General features: G+C 38.6%; 1 protein-coding gene across 1 annotated transcript in view; it reads left to right on the top strand.

Moving 5' to 3' along the window:
- The window catches only part of SYNE1 (spectrin repeat containing nuclear envelope protein 1), a 265,776-nt gene that overhangs the window by 205,937 nt on the left and 41,752 nt on the right, over window positions 1-18,087 (top strand). The window contains exons 115-126 of the mRNA XM_075708574.1: window positions 1,354-1,509; window positions 2,247-2,417; window positions 3,300-3,433; window positions 4,819-5,023; window positions 6,251-6,433; window positions 7,447-7,593; window positions 8,654-8,808; window positions 9,169-9,316; window positions 13,111-13,205; window positions 14,211-14,445; window positions 15,164-15,358; window positions 17,317-17,442. Of these exons, the coding sequence (XP_075564689.1) occupies window positions 1,354-1,509; window positions 2,247-2,417; window positions 3,300-3,433; window positions 4,819-5,023; window positions 6,251-6,433; window positions 7,447-7,593; window positions 8,654-8,808; window positions 9,169-9,316; window positions 13,111-13,205; window positions 14,211-14,445; window positions 15,164-15,358; window positions 17,317-17,442 (1,950 nt within the window). The remainder of the gene's footprint in view (window positions 1-1,353; window positions 1,510-2,246; window positions 2,418-3,299; window positions 3,434-4,818; window positions 5,024-6,250; window positions 6,434-7,446; window positions 7,594-8,653; window positions 8,809-9,168; window positions 9,317-13,110; window positions 13,206-14,210; window positions 14,446-15,163; window positions 15,359-17,316; window positions 17,443-18,087) is intronic.

Genomic DNA, 18,087 nt, shown 5'->3' with positions numbered 1-18,087 from the left:
CCTGAGATCACAAGATGCACTACTTAATGTAGAGGCATCCCAAGATTGCTCTCATCTCACAGTCTGCTTTCCATATCACGCTGTCGCAAATACAGATTTCTGGATTCACAAATCTGTATTTGCGACACATGCTGACTTTTATCTCCAGACAGGCAAGCACAAATTTGTGCTGGCCTGAAGCCTACAAGCGGACTTCCCCCCTCTGCTCAGACCCAGTGTTTGCACTACCTGAAAGCCACACAGCTTCCATATGAGTCAGAGCACTGCAGGACTTTCTTGGATCTCCCTGCACTGTGCCATGAAATTATATAGTTTCCTGGCCAGGAGTGAGCTTATGGGAGCGTGCTATACGACCCGCGGTTGCTCACCACCTCTTCCTGTTCTTTCTCCTTCATTTTGTAACTTCATTCTCATGCTGTTGAGGCATGAGAAAGATCATAGGCTTTGTGAATAGCCAATGTTACATACCAGAGCTTCTGCACTTCACTTATTGATAAAACATGATGAAACCGGCAAACTTTGAGTCAGCATTTCCATGACTGAAGCAGCAAAACAAGCCACTAACACGTTACCATGGCCTCAGTGCTTATGTGCTCAGCACTGTTTTCTTCACTTGCTTTCACGCCAACTGTTCATTTTCTTCCCATTTTCTTGGGTTAGTGTGTGGGAACGCTGAGCAGAGCAAAATGCTGTCTAGCTCATTAATGCTTCCCAACGGCATGCAACCTTGAGGCGGCGGTAAGGAAAATTCCTGCAGTCTGTTGCTTGTTGTTATTGGCTGGACTCCAATGAACTTGTCATCTAGGGGAAGGCTCGCTGTCCTCAGGCAAGGGGCTTCGCTGGGACCTGGCAAAGGAATAAAGACTCCACTTCATGTGGGGAGGCATGGCAAGTTGACATCTTTCCCTAGGAAGTAATTTTGTCCTTTTCCTTGGGTGGCAAAATTCATTTTTTTCCAGAGGCTTGAGCCAGCTTTGGACTAATTAAAAAGCCCTCTCAGTGTTCGAGGACAAGCTAAGACACACAACAATTTTCCCATGTATTCAAACTCATGTCCTATTTTTAATGAGTTTTGGACTCTTACATGAGAGCAGAAGATTACGCAGAAGTTTAATGTAGAGAACATGCTTCTATTTAAACTAAAGACAAACAACTATGCTTTAAAGGGAACACAAAATATTAAATAACATTGCTGATGAGTTATGATTCTCTTGAGAATAAAAAGCCAAAGTATGCAAGCGTGACTTTCCTATTTTTTAAACTAAGGAGCTTATGGGCATCTTTTCTATGTCAAGGCATTATCTATCCAATTAAATGAGCAAAAATACTCACGTATCTTCTTTTTCTTTTCAGGAATTAGAAGAATCAATAAAAACAAAGGAAAAAGAAGTAGAAAATGTAGAACAGAGTGGTCTTTCTTTGATACAAAACAAGAAGGAGGAAGTCTCTTCTGCCGTTATGAATACGCTGCAAGAAATTAACCATTCCTGGGCCAATTTGGATCACATGGTAAAAGAATCATCAAGGGGCAAATTATAGCTCCAGGAAGAGGGCATGGAGGAGACGGAGAATTAGCAGTTTGCAACTAGTGCATTTCTTCTGTATTGTAGGGGAAGAGATTCTGAATTGTGTCCCTGTTTCCATCTATCCCCAAGTTTGTGTGTACACTCCACATAAAATGGGTATAATATTTCCTATTTCAAGGATGCTTTTAATTCTTGTAGTTGAAGCTTTTTAGATGCTTCCTGGTATTTAGTGGAAAGGTACCAAATGATCTGTAAGGAACTACCTTTTCAAGTACGCAGGTGTCGCAGAATAAGGAAGAGATCAGCATTAACTGTCATCATCCAAAGCTTGATAACATCAGTCCACCTTCTCAGGAGGAATGCAGTGTGTTAGGGGTAGCCTCTCTGCTGCCTTTCAGAGGCTGACTTGCCTGCCTTAGGGATACGTGTTTCATAGTCTTAAGCCATTTCTTTTGATCCTGCTTTGGACCAAAGTAGAATGGACTTGATACCTTCTCAGTCTCTGCCATCCTAGCTTTATAAAATCAAGCAGAAGTTTATGCTGTACCCACTGTAAGCCCAGCTGATTGTTGCGCAAAATCTTCATTCTCCAACAGACTTAAGATTAGGCATATAGAACAACTCCTATCTGAGATCAAAAGGAAGGAAATAATTTAAACAAAAGCCAAATATCTTGAACGCTTTTCATTTACCTTTTTCTTTCTTCCTCCCTTCTCCTAGGTTAGCCAGCTGAAGATACTGTTGCAATCTGTTCTTGATCAGTGGAGCATTTACAAAGTGGCTTATGAAGAACTGAATAGTTACCTGACAGAAGCCAGATATTCTTTGTCCCGTTTTTATCTTCTTACTGGTTCTTTGGAAGCTGTGAAAGTCCAAGTTGATAACCTTCAGGTGAAAAGAATACCATGCCTCTTGACATGCTAAGGATGGGTTTAAGGATTACTTTTGTCCTTATTGCATGGATGCAGATAACTATACATTTTGGTTCATAAGAAATGGAAGTACAGACACACGGGCACATTAAAATCACATGATGTTAAGAGAACACATTATCAAATAGCCATTGCATTTTTCATTTTGCAGAAAAATAAAATGGTGATAGTTGTTTTCTTTTTAGATTTTTCTGTTCTTTAAATTTTGAGCCGTCAAATTGTTAAAATTTTTTAAATTGTGCTGGTGCCCATTAAAACTAAAGTTTCTTGCTCTGCTTTGGCAGGCTTCTGAGCTACTGGCACATGTTGAGATCATGTTAAACCTCCCACCTGCCTCAACCCTGTGGTTGCAGTAGATTGAAGATCAAAGAAAATAATGTTCCAAAAGCTGAGATACTCATATGTTCAAGTGGTTTTCTACTGCAAGAAAAGCATAAAATACAATGAGATTCCTGTTATAGAATTATAAATTAATATTAATTGCAGTAAATTAATTTAAATAATTAAATTTAAAAATATTAAAATTATTGTTCTTTTACATAGAATAACCTTTTATTTCAAAGAAATATTTATTTAGAATGATTTCTTGTACAAGATTTTTACGTTTTGAGAAAATATTAGGTTAAAACTTACTTTTTGCTACACCTTGATATTGAATAAGATTAATCTAACAGTCTTTATATTAAACCTTCTATTTAGATGAAACACACATGAAATCATGTTTTGCATTTACAAACTGTATGATGTAATTGATACATAACTATTTTTAAATGTTTCTACATCATGCAATTGTACTACCTTATGTATCTTTTTTTCATTATTATTACACTATCTGTTTTAGAGCCTACAAGATGAATTGGAAAAGCAAGAAAATAGCTTACAGAAATTTGGTTCTGTGACCAATCAGCTGTTGAAAGACTGTCACCCACCAGTGACTGAAACACTTACCAACACTTTGAAAGAAGTGAATATGAGGTAGACAATGCCTGTGTGTTGAACTTTACTTTCAGTGGTAAATTTGCATTTATCCATTGACCCAGTTTTCCATCATTTCTGGTTTTGTTATATTTTATTATGTTGGGGGGGGGGGGGGGGGCGGGGTGCTTCTGGGGACGGTTGGAGTTATTCCTTTTGCCAAGGGCTGGAGCAGTACTGTCTCATTTACTAGTCATAATAAATGAAACATTATTGTCTCCAGCAAAGGATTTGGATATTACTATCCATAGTTTTGCTCAATGTATAGCTGCCAACCAAGAGTCATAAATACACATGCCGGAAAATAATACTGCACTTAAAATGCGAGAACCCTGTCTGAAAATTTTGTTTCCTATGCATGCACCAGATTCCCCAGATTTTAGGTTGCTGTTTCTGGTTGTAGGAAGGGCATGATAGGCCAGAAGGTCCAGTAGCTTGGCAAACAGCTTCCCCAACTTTGAATCCAGGCCAGAACCAGTGTAAGGGTTTACTCAGAGAAGCTACAGAAAGGCAGGATCCCAAAGCAAAAACTAGTTTGGTGGAAAGTCAGGGGTTTTTTTGAAAACACAATCGTGCCAAATTTATTTTAATCTGTGGGCCATCCTGTCCTAGAGTCTGGAAGTGGAGGGAGGGATTATTCATCCCATTTCAAAAAAGATACTGTAGGATTTAAGAGTTTCAGTGATGACTGATGGAATTTTCATTTCACTATTTTTATCATATAATAATAATTTAAAAATACTGTGGTTTCCTCTAGTAAGGAAATAATGAGGCAATTTGATAAATACTAGCACATTTGAGAAAGTACATGTTTCTGTTTGCCATTAGAGCCAAGATTTCAAAGGGAGATTAGATATTTAATTGGATAATAAAAACATAAAGAGTTTTAATAAGTCTAGGGGTATTTTAGAAGGGAGTTACACAGAGCTTTATGACTTTAAATATTCTGTCAGGGTTTAGGAGAAAATTGCAACAGAAGAAAAGCTTTCTTGTTTACACCTGTTTTGGGTCTCTTAGGCCCTTGCAGGAATCTGGTACAGGCAGTTCATGGTCAGTCACGATGCTCTGTGCAGTGAACCAAGGTGTGCTAAGTGGAAGTAGCAAGAGGTTCGCTTCAGAAAGTGCACGCCAGCTCTGACCTCAAGCATTAATATACAGCATCCAAGTTGTAGCACAGATCAGACTTGCTGTGACAGCTCAGCCTGTCAACATATTTCTTGGATTCCTCTTTTTTTTTTTTTTTTTCCCCAAAAAATTTCTGGATCTTGATTATTACCAAATTTCTTAAAAGCCAAAAGACCAGGGGAAACAGCAGAGAGGAAGAGGGGCAGGGATAGTTATTGTGGACTCCCAGCCTTCAATCATTCGTCCAATGTCTTCACCAGGTGGAACAACCTTATGCAGGAGATTGCAGAGCGGCTGCGTGCCAGTAAGGGCCTCCTTCAGCTGTGGCAGCGGTACAAGGACTGTTACCAGCAATGCTCTTCCATAGTCCGTCAGCGTGAAGACCAGACCAATGAACTCCTGAAGACTGCTACCAGCAAAGACATTGCTGATGATGAAGTTACTACTTGGATTCAGGACTGCAATGTATGTTGAGTTAAGCTTTGCAGTTTTTCACAGCTCTGTGGGTGAAAAATCACAAGAGACTCTCCATTACTAAACTCTGTACTTGGTGTATTGGAAACTTGCATACAAACAGATTTCTTTTCACTGATGCATCTCAGGCACAGAAGAGACAGCTTTACGTCTGCTACCCAGGTCTCATGGGTTTCTCATACTTTCCATATGATCCCTCCATTACTACTTGTGGTGTTGTTTCAGAAGCTTGTATCTGAAGTCATCTCTCTGGAGAAGGTGGATAAATTATATCATTTGATTCAGTCTTAAGTCCCTGCTTATTGAAGGGATTCTTGCTTGGGAAAATATCTCTACCAAATCTATTGAGTTCCTTATAGAAAGAAACACAAGATCCTTTGACTATATTCCCACCAATCAAGGCTGTTCACTTTTTTCTGAATGAAAGAGACTGTGTATGTTCTGGGAACATCTTTGTCCTTCCTTATGGAAGGACACCACTCACTCTGAAACCCTGAGATTCTTCCTTTTTCAAGACTATATTTCAAGGCAGCAGGATAGTTTATCTCATATCTGTGGTTACATTTTGGTTCTTCTGAGTTTAATTTAATGTTAAGTGTCACTGACAAAAAAATTAATATGTTAATTGTCTTAGTGTAAGCAAAACAATTGCAAGGAGAAAAATGAATACATTAATGAGCTTTTTGAGCATTTGCTGCCATAGTTATCTGGACTGACAATTCAAATTGTTCAGTTCAAATAATTTCTTCATTTCCTGATGTCCCATTCTTTAGCCATTGTGTTAGGCCATTCACAAAAGCTATTTTTTCATCCCTTCTGGTAATTCAGAGCAGGAAAAAAAGGGAGGTCTAGTCAGACCTGAATCAACCCACAGTGAGGGCTGCCACTGCTTAGGACCAGCATGTCAATAGATTTGAAAGGTTTGTTTCAACAATTATTCCCTCATCAGTAACTCAGACTTGCTCAAAGGTAGCTGAGCAGTCAATTCTTTCTGTTCCTCTGTGCACAGGTACTTTGACATATTTTTTATTCTGCACATCATTTCCTTTTCATACAGAGTGTGAGTGGACACTTTGGCATTGAAATACAGTAGTAAATACAAGTTTTTCATATAGTGGTGGAGTTAGGTCATTTCATTCTTCCTTTAAATCAGGGGAGGATAATGTCAGCTGAGTGTCAGCTTAACTATTCATATCTTTATTCAATGTGTTACCACAGGATGTACTCACGGATTTGAAGACAGCACAGGAGTCACTGGTTGTTCTTCAAGAACTGGGAGAGGAACTAAAAAGCCAGGTGGAGGCTTCAGCAGCAGCAGCTATACAGTCTGATCATCTTTCTCTCAACCAGAATCTGTCAACCCTAGAACAGGCTCTCCGCAAGCAACAGACTGTACTTCAGGTATGCAGAGAGTGTTTTCAATCCTTGAATCTGATGATCCTGTGGTACTGAAAACACAGAAATTAGCTAAAACTGCCTGGGAAAAGAGGGTGGTGTTACCTGTTTATCAGCATTTCCTAGACTCCCCTAGAAGCCAATGCTGAGAGTAGAAAATAGGCTGAAGTCCAGCACAGAGACCTTGTAATAAGGTCCAAATTCTGGGAAGAGGGTAGCAAACCTCATGGAGGAAAGTGTCTATCTAGAATGCCAAGGACACCAGGCTTTCTGCAGGCAGCGATAGTGCTAACAGCTGGATCCACAGCTACTGCTCCCCTGAGGACAATCTCTCTTCCCAGCTAGTTCTTTAGTGTTGAAACAAATGAGAGATTCTGAATAATTGTGTAGAATTGATTTTTATAGTTCCTATTAATGCCAGTGACCAGACTGACACCTACCATTTGTGTCAAAGCCTGTTCAGTAGATGTGGCTAATTCCTTGTGTCACTAGGGACTAAAGAGCAAAACAGGAGTGGCAGAATGTGTTCTGTAGGAAAGTATATGGGCGAGAAAGCAACAAAGGTAGGGGCTTCTGTTCGGGTGACAAGAGGATTTACCAAAGAAATCCAGCATTGTCTAGAATGTGCTTGTAACATCACTGTGCTGTGAGGAGACAAAACATAAAAGAAGATTTTTGGTTCAAATTGCAATAATAGCAACTAGTGGTTCTCCCTGCTGACAATAAATTAAGCAGAGGAGTTAGTTTCGTAAAAGGAAGTTAGAGGAGGTTATCTATTTCACAGCAAGGAGATATTTGTGCAGGTTTTTGAAGTGTTGCCTTTTGCTATGATCAAAAATCCTCTGTTGTAACCTAAAAAAAACCCCAGTAATTCCAGTCTGTGAGCAAAGCAGCAGTTACAATTGCTCCTAGCCTATACAGCTGTTTGCAAATCTATAATGAGAATACTCAGGAGTGTAGTATCAATATGGATGCTATGTGGCCAAAGCTCTTAAACTGTGGGTCCTTTTCTATTCAAGGCTGGCGTGCTGGACTATCAAACCTTTACCAAGAACCTGCAAGTCCTTGAGGCCTGGGTAACAGAAGCAGAAGAAATATTGAAAGCACAGGATCCCAGTCACTCATCTGATCTCTCAGCAATACAGAGTAGAATGGAGGAACTCAAGGTGACTAAAAAATGCAGAAAGAGTTGATTTTTTTTCTGTTAGCCTGGTTATTTGTAGTACAGGGTATGCACAAATATCATACATGCATTCTATACGTATTAAAGGACTGTCACTCATGCAAAGTAGAAGTTTGATGGCAGTCAAGGAGTGATTGTCCATGTTACTTTGCCCCTGAGTAAAGAAGAAAAGGACAGGCAAACTGTTTAGAATAAAATTAATATCAAATCAAAATGGGAATGGAGTTTTTTAACAGTTTTTGGAGATTCCTTCATCTTCTTTTTTCTCTACTCTTTTTGAATTTATGCAACTCCTGTCTCAGTGGTATTTAGTTTAGGGATGAAGTCATCTGTTCATTTGGTTATCTTAATATACTGAAGAAAAATTTGTACTGTGTACCATGTGATCTCCATTTGAGCTCTTTGATTCTTTCTTTTTGTGGGGTTTGTTTTTGGTTTTGGTTTTTTTTTTCCATCTTCTTTCAGAGGCCCTGACAGGAAGTTGATGAACTTTGCCATCTAGGCTGGTTTTGTCATTTTAATCTTCCACTATTTTTCTATCAGGATTAACTATACACAAAATTCCACTTTGGGCATGCTAAAAAACAGGACATTTTCCTAACATTGTGAATTGGATATTTCTGTACTGCAAAATAAAAAACTAAAAATAAAAAGTTGAATAAGTTCAGTGGGAATTTGCCAGCCTAGCATTCAGGCTAAGAAACAAGGAAAAAGGGTCACTTTTTTGACAGTTTAAACATGTGGCTCCAAACAGTAGCCTACTTTTGCAGCTTTGAGCAGTAAATCCCCAATGCAGCAAAACACTTCAGTGCAATTTGAGTTTGTTTCTCTGTGCACGTTTAGACATGAATGTAAGTCTTCTCCTGGTCTGGGACCAGAGGCTGAAAACTGGAAATGCAATTTTTCCCTGGCATAGGGGTTGCTTGCCACTTGGTGGCAACCAAGGCCGTTCCAAATTTAACTGAGTGCTAGTTCAGAATTTTGCAGTCTATAATAGTGTAATTACTGAACTTCCTAGTTACCAGTTTTATTGTTTGTTGCAGAGTCAGATGTTGAAGTTCAGCAGCATGGCCCTGGATTTGGACCGTCTTAATGAGCTGGGTTACAGGCTTCCTCTGAATGATAGAGAAGTCAAAAGGATGCAGAACCTGAACAGACATTGGTCTCTGATCTCATCTCAGACTACGGAGAGATTCAGGTGTGGACAGTTAAAGATTGTTGTATAGTTTTCTTAGATTACAGTAGCTAGAAAGTATAACTTTTGCAGAATACAGAAAATGTTTCAGATATTTCATTAACCAAATTTCCTTTTCTTTGGTGTACTTATAAGTAAAGAGGGAAGCCAGTAAGCTGAGATGTTGGTTTTGCCACAAATTAACAGAATTTGAAATGAGGAAGACTGCTACTTTTCAAAGTGTTGACTAAATAGATTGAATGAGGCAGCTGAGTGGGAAAAGTGTTACCATCTGATTTAGAATTCTGCTGGAAAAGTTATCGCAACACTCTTAACACTGTGTGTGAGAGGAGGAGACCTTACCTGAATCTGTCTGTCTTTCAGTAAGCTGCAGTCTTTCTTGCTGCAGCAGCAGACCTTCTTGGAGAAATGTGAGACTTGGATGGATTTATTAGTTCAGACTGAGCAGAAGATGGCGGCAGAGATTTCAGGAAACTACCAGAGCCTTTTAGAGCAACAGAGGGCACATGAGGCAAGTCATCATGTGTATTTATACGTAACTAAAACACATACTATTTATACATAACTACAACACATACTATTTATACATAAATAGAATGCACATTCTTTTGTGGAGTAATATAATAGTGTGCCTTGAATTGAATTACATTTGTCTGCACCGTCTGAGGATATCTTAACTTAAAAACAGAAGCATGTAAATATGTCAGTAATACCCAGTCTGGGGGAGGACTTAAGCATCTGTCTGCATTTGTGTGTAATGTATCAGTGTACCTATGAGTGCTTGTCCCCTACATTAGTTTACTTCAGATTGGTTTGTACCAAGGCAATCAAAGTTTTTATTGGTCTTCCCATAGAACCTAACTATTCTCATGCAGTTTGGCCTTTTGTCTTCAGTCCTAACTGGAGAAAATCTCTGTTCTTTCAGTTTATTCTGATTTTGTTTATTTGTTATTAAATTGCCAACATATACGTATACAGCATCTGAAGAGCATGTTAAAGGAAGACTTTTTTGTCAAATACTGAGTTATATAACTTGTTGTGAGGCCTCCATTTGGTAACATTTCTTTGGAGAACAGACTGATTTGATCTTCACTGTGTGCTGGAGTCATTTTTCGGTTTGTAACAAATCAAGAACTAGCCCAGCTTTTGCTGCAGGGAAAAACTGATTCAGAGTTTTTACCAGAGGATGCCTTTATGATTCTTCAGTGAAGTCAAGTGATGTACATTTTTTCCTCCACCCATATTGTTACTGCCAGGAATCCGGGTAAAGATCAAGTAAGACAAGTCAATTTTCATACCAAAGCTCCCATGTGGCCACAGTCGTTTCAGTTCCCACAACTTTTTCAGCTGACCTACCCATAGACTCAGGCCAGATCATAGGGAAAGTCATGTCCTTCCCCTTCTCTTGCCTTATATCACACAGCATAGTGTTTGGATGAATGTCAGACAGCAGAAAGTAATTCACAACCATTTTTGCTTGCTTTAGCTTACATTTGCTTTTGCATTTAACTGCCTGTGCTTTCACAAATGTCATCCATTTCATTTCCTCTCAGTGCTGCCAGCATTAACTGGACAGTGTCTTTGTAAGTTGAGACATCTCAGGTCTTTGAGATTTGAATGTAGAGAAGTTATTACTGTCTAAGTGGATAATTTCCTACTGTTGTTGTGTGCAGTCATAGCTGTAATTTTTTGGAAGGGGTTAATGGCAATCTTCTTGCATTCAGTTGTCCTGAGATTTCAGCTTAATTCTCTCCTGAAACCTTGATCTGAGAAGTTAGCTCAGACAAGTGTTACTCAGGCACTCTGTTGAGGCTTTTTTTATTAAAACTATAAAATCATCTCTCAAAATTCAGAGAACTAACATCTGATTTTCTAAATACTGCAATTTATCCTAAGAAAATGATGTAAACTGCATCTTTTTACCTAAAGCTTTTTGGCATTTTATGTCATCTAAATGTATTCGGTACTCAGTGTTCTTTGCAGTGTCTCCTGATACTCATGAAGAATTTTCTTTCTACTCCTTGCAGCTGAAGGGGTCAAATCTAAACTTCTTGAGATGAATTTCCACATTGTTTTGCTTTGTATTTTTGAAGATAATGAGAAAATGTTCTGTTTGCACATGCATTCCCAGAATGGGTGTTGAAATGCCTCCAGCTCTGTTATCAGCTTTCCAGTGCTGACTCATAACTTGCTGGTGTTTATTCAAAGAAGACCCCAGCTACCTCCATGGCCTTATTTAGATATAACTTCCCACTGAAATTTACAGACCAGCAACGTGGAGGTGATACCTTTTCCAAATATCATGCACCAACACTGGCACCTGCGTCAGATAAATCCATCAGGATGGTTTTCTAGTCATTCTTGCGCAATTCTCCAGATACCCATCTGCAAGGCTGGTACATTACTTGGGACTCCTGCGCAGTGGGAATGCACCAAGACAAGCATTTGAGATAGTGCTGGCAGGGGAAGGGGAAGGGGAAATTCCTTGCTAACTCAGTTTCCAGTGTGCTGGTATTGTGCATTCTAGCACTTGCCCTCCTTTCCTCCTCCTTTGAATTCTTATTTCTGTGATTCATAGTGATCTACATATGAGAAGAAATTGGGGGGGGCAAATGGTCCCACATAATGGAGTATCCCTCTTGTGTACAGAGACAGTGTACATGCGGAGAGCAAGTGGATGTTGACAGAAATGTCTCTGCTTTTGGGTAGGGCTTGAATACCTCCACTCTAAGTAGAGTTCCTTATGCTTGATAAGCTTTTGTTTCACCTGTCCTCTTAAAAAAAGATATTAAAATTGTTGCTTTTAGGGGGTTTGGTTTTCTTGGGTTTTGATGGGTTTTTTTTAGCCAGTTGTGTTCTGTTTAGTCTCAATCTGTCAACAGTGCTGGTAGATGCTGTTGCCTCCTGTGCTTCATCCATGCCCCCTAACTTGACAGAAGTAGATGTGACAGGAAGTAAAATTTCAGCCTTCTTGCTCAGCTTTCTGAAATTCTCTACCCCACCATATTGTGGTTTTGTTCATGAGATAATAGAGCAATTAGTTCCCTTCTGGTTCAGGTGCAGTCATTCATAAGAGCCAAGGTATTCAAAGAACACTATCAAATACTTCTGCAAGGAAATTAGACCACACTATTTCTTTCTATGGGAAAATTTATGACCTGGGTAACATTTTCAAAATTTTCAAAATTAACTCAGTGATTCATACAGGCAAAACCTCATTTTGAAAAATTAGAAGTCCTAAGCTACATATAGTGTGCTTGAGGGTTTTAATTGTGCAGGTGCCAGTGGGTATTTTGCTGGCAGTTGCAGATGCAGGGGTTGGTACATCACAGTTTGAGCTGTGGGAAGCCATATAACGGGTGTAATCTGGATTTGGGGAACAGTGGCTCTCAGTTCAGGCAAGGGTGAACTTCTATCAACTGCAAACACTATCACTAACAAAAGGAAAAAAAATCTCAAGCTTCATACCAGTATACTTTATCTTTTAATCTTTCTGAAAACCTTTTGAACGTGGAGGTGGGTCCAGTCCTGAGCTGGTGCCTGGGTGTACCTTCATCAACATAAGAATATTCCTGAACAACCTTATCTGGAGACATGGTCCATTACTAAAAGAAAACATGTTTTTAAAAATAAATTTTAATATATATTTAAGTCATCTTTGCTTAAGTAGTACTTAGGTAATTTTTTGTCTTAAGTAATATTTAAGTAATAAAGGAGTTTTTAAAGTATTGTGAAAGTTTATTGTGACTGATGGGGAAAATTGGAAAATAAATTGGAAAAATTGGAAGAAGTGGAAAATTGATTTCTAGCTCCTACACATGGCTGACCGTTTCTTTTAAAGTTCTGTTGGCAGTGTAAAATTGTATTAAAAGTTTGTATAACACTATCACACACAATCTGTGCATAAATTCAATTTAACAACGCAAAGGACTATAATATTCTTAAACATGTCAGAAAACAACAAGTGCCCTTTCTGTCCATGCAATAAATACCCTATCTGGATTTTGTTGTAAATTATGGTGCCAATCACACAATTGTACTGAGAGACATAAAACCCAGCTCCTGTTGATATTATTTAGCTTTTTCATAGTTTTTTTTAAATCTCAAGAAACTAGTAATAATTACTAGAAGCAGTAACTCCAGCAATAAGATTTTTAAATGTGTTTCTATTTAAGCTCATGACAAAACTCCCATTGAATTAATTTGAAATGAGATTAAATAAATGAAAATTCATTTTTACCAGTGCATACAGAAAGAATTAAAATGTAAGATCTTGTTTTAACATTCTTGTCTCCTGTACAACAGCTATTCCAGGCAGAGATGTTCAGCCGCCAGCAGATTTTGCATTCAATTATCTCTGATGGGCAGCACCTCCTAGAACAAGGACAGGTGGATGACAGGTAGACGTTCCTGTGTTGTTGCTGCTGCTAGTTATGTGAAGTAATACTTAGACTAGTCAGGACTTCCAAACAGAGAAGGTGGCGGTGTTCAGATTGTGCTCTTCTGAGGTAGAAGTTACTATCGCTGTGGTTAAGCTATTAGTTAGCCAGTTCTTAAATAAGACAGTGTTCTTTAGGATGCTGTGGGGTATGTGAATGTATGAGTGCATTTGGGAATCCAGTGGCTTTGAGGCTGCTTCTCGGACAAAGATTTGTCTTGGATTATCAAGCATGTTACATATATGTCTATTGTGATATACTTTCAAAATGTCACTTTCACCAAAGGAGCCTGCAGTGACAGATTTAGTGAGTTACACTTGATTTATACCAGCTGGGGATTTGTCTCTACCAAGAGGATTCCCTACTGCCATTTAAGAACACCTGCAGCCTAAATGTGATGGAATAGGAATTCATTGCTGTCTGAGATTTTATTTTAAACACTTGTGATCAAATGAATGACAATCAGTGAAGCACCAATGGCTTCAGACGTGTGCATATGCACTGACTTTGCTAAGGGTATCATGGTCCTAATATAAGATGAACTCTTTACTGGGATGTGAGAATTCTGTTAGTGCTGTGTATATCTTATGCCTGCTTTGAGCTCAGTGCGAAATCTGGGGGTGAATTGTGAAATCTCCACGATTTACTGTGAATTTGGCTAATCCAGTCTGGCAAAACCTGTGGGGTTTCTTTGCATGTATCTGGGGAGAATGTAGAAGAGTTTTGTGTGTTAAAGGTTTGGCTTTTTTATGGTCTCAATCATTGGAACCCTTTGATTCTCTCAGTACATGAAGTGGGAAGTTCTCATCCTGTCAGCTATCATGAGACTTCAGTGTTTTTCTCCTAGTGTTTCATAATTGACAGCCAGAAAACATCTTCCCTTTCCTTTCAGTTTATTTCATTAAACAAAGAGGTCAAAATATGAAGGTTACTATGTATTTTTATTTATTTATCTATTTACTATAGGGATGAATTTAATCTGAAGTTGACTCTTCTAAGTAATCAATGGCAAGGAGTAATTCGCCGGGCACAGCAGAGGAGGGGGATCATTGACAGCCAGATTCACCAGTGGCAACGCTACAGGGAGATGGCAGAGAAGCTGCGCAAGTGGCTGGTGGAAATATCCTGTCACCCAGTGAGTGGGCTGGGCAGCGTTCCTATCCCATTGCAGCAAGCCAGAGCACTACTGGATGAAATGCAGGTATGTCCAGTGTGTTTGGAGAAAGAGGAAAAAATCCCCACCTTTTTTACAGCCTTCATCATTTAAAACATTCTTAAAAATGTATTAGATTCAGACTATCTGCTTTGCAGAAAGCAACGTTGGATGTTAGTTCTTCTTTGGAACTGACATAACCTCAGAAGCACCAGTGTGATGGAAATGAGGTTGGAGTCCATAAAAAATGTGCAACAGAGAATTTACTGGGCCCTCTTTCTTGAGCCTTATTTGCTTCTATTTTTGCTTTGTAGCTAACGTCACACTGAAACTGTCTTGAAAAAAAACAATTATGTCCTGTTTGAGGAATGTATTCTAGCTAACAAAAGAAGATAAGTTGAGTGTCCCGTCTTCATGTGAGGTTAACAGCTTGGTATCTTCAAGCTTTTTGGCTGGAAGATACATATAATAATAAAGCTTATACGCATAATAGACTCTAGAGGAACTATTTCTCTTTAAGAGCAATTGAGATATTGATATTAATGGGGAGAAAGAAGGCTTTCATGTCTTTATCTCCTTTGAGAAATTTCCTAAAGGTCTGCTGCAGTAAATGATTGTGAAAAGGTTAGGGTAAAGCATTTGGGCAGTAGCTCATGCTTAAGCCAAGGTATGCAATCAATTAAGTATGGGCTTGAGAATGAATTATACTGAACTGCTAATTGTAATTAAAAAGACAAAGCTGACAGAAAACTGTTAATATTTTCAGCTTAAAGAGAAAGTTCTCCTAAGGCAGCAAGGGAGTTATATCCTCACTGTGGAAGCTGGGAAGCAACTGTTGCTCTCTGCTGACAGTGAAGCTGAGGCAGTCCTGCAGGCAGAGCTTACTGAAATTCAGGAGCGCTGGAAGATAGCTAGCACCCAACTGGAGCAACAGAAGAAACAACTTGCTTTACTACTGAAAGTAAGTGTGTGATTTATTCTGTACTTCTTGAGCAAGTTCATGGTTTCTCACTGTGAACCCTATTGAAAAAAAGTATTCCTAAGGGATAAGCACAAATACAGGAATTGCATGTATGCTACATGAGCTCACAATTTCATTTCACCACTTCTGAAACTAGGAGTGGTAATACTTCACAGTAGGCTTGTATGTTAGTTGATATCTTTTAATGGGTATTTCCAGAACAGTGCCAATAAAGGATATTCCTACCAGTCCTATTTTCAACATAGAGCAAAGATACATTTTATTTTGCACAGTGCTGATTAATTTTTACATATACTGTATTGAAAAGTAGACCTGCCTTGTTCCCTCTACATGCCAATGTCAAGATCTGTCTAGCAATGTGGTAGTCTGTGTTTTCTTCCAGTGTCTTTTGAGTATTTGCTAGTTTAGACAAATTTCTCTGATCTCGGAGAAAGGATCCTTGAACTTTATTTTGATGTAAGCCATGTCCAGAATGCCTGCTAACCTCACTTTAAGTACTGAAGATGATAGGCTGGAATCTAAATTTGGTTTGTTTGGTTTTCCCTTTTACTCATTCTGGGGAGGATAATGAAAATTGGACTTGTGTGTATTAAAAGAATAGGGCAAGTGCTTTTAGAATAGTTTCAGACATCTAATAGAATTACAGACACTTTTGTTGTAAATAGCAAGAAGCAAAGCAGTGCAAGAAAATTAAATATTATTTTGAAAAAGTTCAGATAAGCAAATTTTTCTTCTTCTTTCAAGCCTTGTTCCTTGTACCTCAGCTTCTAGTGGGGGAATTATGTCAGGAAATTTCACTCATGAAAGCTGTAATCTAGGGAGACTAAAGGTTCTGTGGTGTTTTGTCTCAATGTAAATATGGAACTTAATGCTTGAAGGTGAGGAAGTAGGGAAATTACCATGCAAATTGTATAAATCATCTCATAGATATCAAGCCTTCATTACATTATGCTATCTTAGTCTTAAATACATGACATTTTAGTGGTCTTCTGACCAAATGGGAAGCACAAGTGTATATTCTAGAAGAGTATGTGTCTCATTAAGAACATCACAGACTGTTGTCATGTAAGGTCATATTACTTACTAAGCAGAGAAGAAAGAAGACACTGAAGAGAGGGAGGTTTTGCAAGACCTGTTGTTTGTAATTCTCCATCCTGAAGATGATCATGAAATACTGGCATAGATTGGAAAAGAATGGAAAGAGAGAAATACAAACACAGTGGTAGAAGGAGAATATCTTGAAACAGAAGACTAAGAGAAACAAGTTCTGTGTTTTCTGGTACCACACAACTGGCATTCTTTATGGGTTGACAGACTTATTGGAGATCTTTCTGTCTGTGAGTACCTTTTTAATAAGCTTTAACAAGCAGGTGAAGCAGGTAAAACCATACTGTCACCTGATGATTGGTGTAGTTTGATTGCATTGGACCCTTTTAAAATTTTGGAAAGTATACAAACCCTAGAGCTAGGTGTAGCTGCTAGAATCATAATTTAGAGGAGATACTGGAGGTACTTCAATCTGACCTGAACTTGCAGTATCCCCAACCACTTTTTTTTTTCTGGAGATTAATGCACCTGAATGGAGCTTTTGTCAAAGAACAGTGGCGTGTTTAATACAGGTATTCAAGAAAGGAAGCGGAAAATAATTTTGGCAGGGAGAGGCTTTTCTGAAAGGCTGGAATGGGATCTAGACAACGTTGTAATAACAGGAGGCTTTGGCTTGTGTATTTCTACTAGCAGAGACCTACACACAAGAAATTTGACACAGTTGTACACATGACTCAAGCTCTGAGACTATGAGTGTTATTTAGAGGGGGATTTCAGGGCATATTATTATTATGAAAAAGTTTTCACTGTTTAGTGGTTAGTTAGGCAAATCAACTGACATAAATATATTCCAGGTCTGAATTGAAGTCTAATAAACATTCTGCCTTCAGGACTGGGAAAAATCTGAAAAGGGCATAGGAGACTCCCTGGAGAAGCTAAAATCATTCAAAAAAAAGCTTTCTCAGCCTTTGCCAGAACACCATGATGAGTTGCATGCAGAACAGATTCGTTGCAAGGTAAAGCACTTATTCTCTGTTGACTGTTGTCTCATCTTTGCCTGCCCTTGTGCCTTCCATTGTTAACAGGCTTCATGTTACCAACTGTGCAAACCAGTCAGTCATCCCTGTGACAAGAAACTATCCATGTAACATTTGGACAGCATAATACCCGAGTGATCTCACTGTAGTGCAAATCCTGCAGGGTAAATACAGATCTGACCAAAGTGAGATCAGAACAGGGTCTGAAGAGTACTGTAGAAGCACTAAATACTGGCGTGTTTTTATTTTAGAAATTCTAACTTCAAATTTAAACTCATGATATTTAAACTGTTGTTTTAGTGCTTTTTATTTGAGGCGAGATTATTGTGGGGGATCTTAGATAACACTTTTACGCTCTATTCTTTGCAGTTTAGAAATGGATTGCAACTTGAAAATGTTTTCAGTATAGAGAAGTCCAAACCACTACTTGGAATTCTCAAAATACCTTTGAACTTTAGGGAGATTTGAGTAGCATATTAGTTTGTGAGAACTTGTTACAAGGCTGATGTATCATACTCTGTTGAGGTATTACCTCTCTCATAACTGTGAAAATATTGGTACATACGGGGCCGGTGTTTTTCTTTTAAACTGGGCTGAAACAGTCCACTTGAAATGGTGGATCTG

Source organism: Pelecanus crispus, chromosome 3, assembly GCF_030463565.1.
Source record: "Pelecanus crispus isolate bPelCri1 chromosome 3, bPelCri1.pri, whole genome shotgun sequence".
NCBI lineage: Eukaryota > Metazoa > Chordata > Aves > Pelecaniformes > Pelecanidae > Pelecanus > Pelecanus crispus.
The sequence above is the reverse complement of the archived record's forward strand: the minus strand, read 5'-3'. Positions and strand labels throughout refer to the sequence as shown.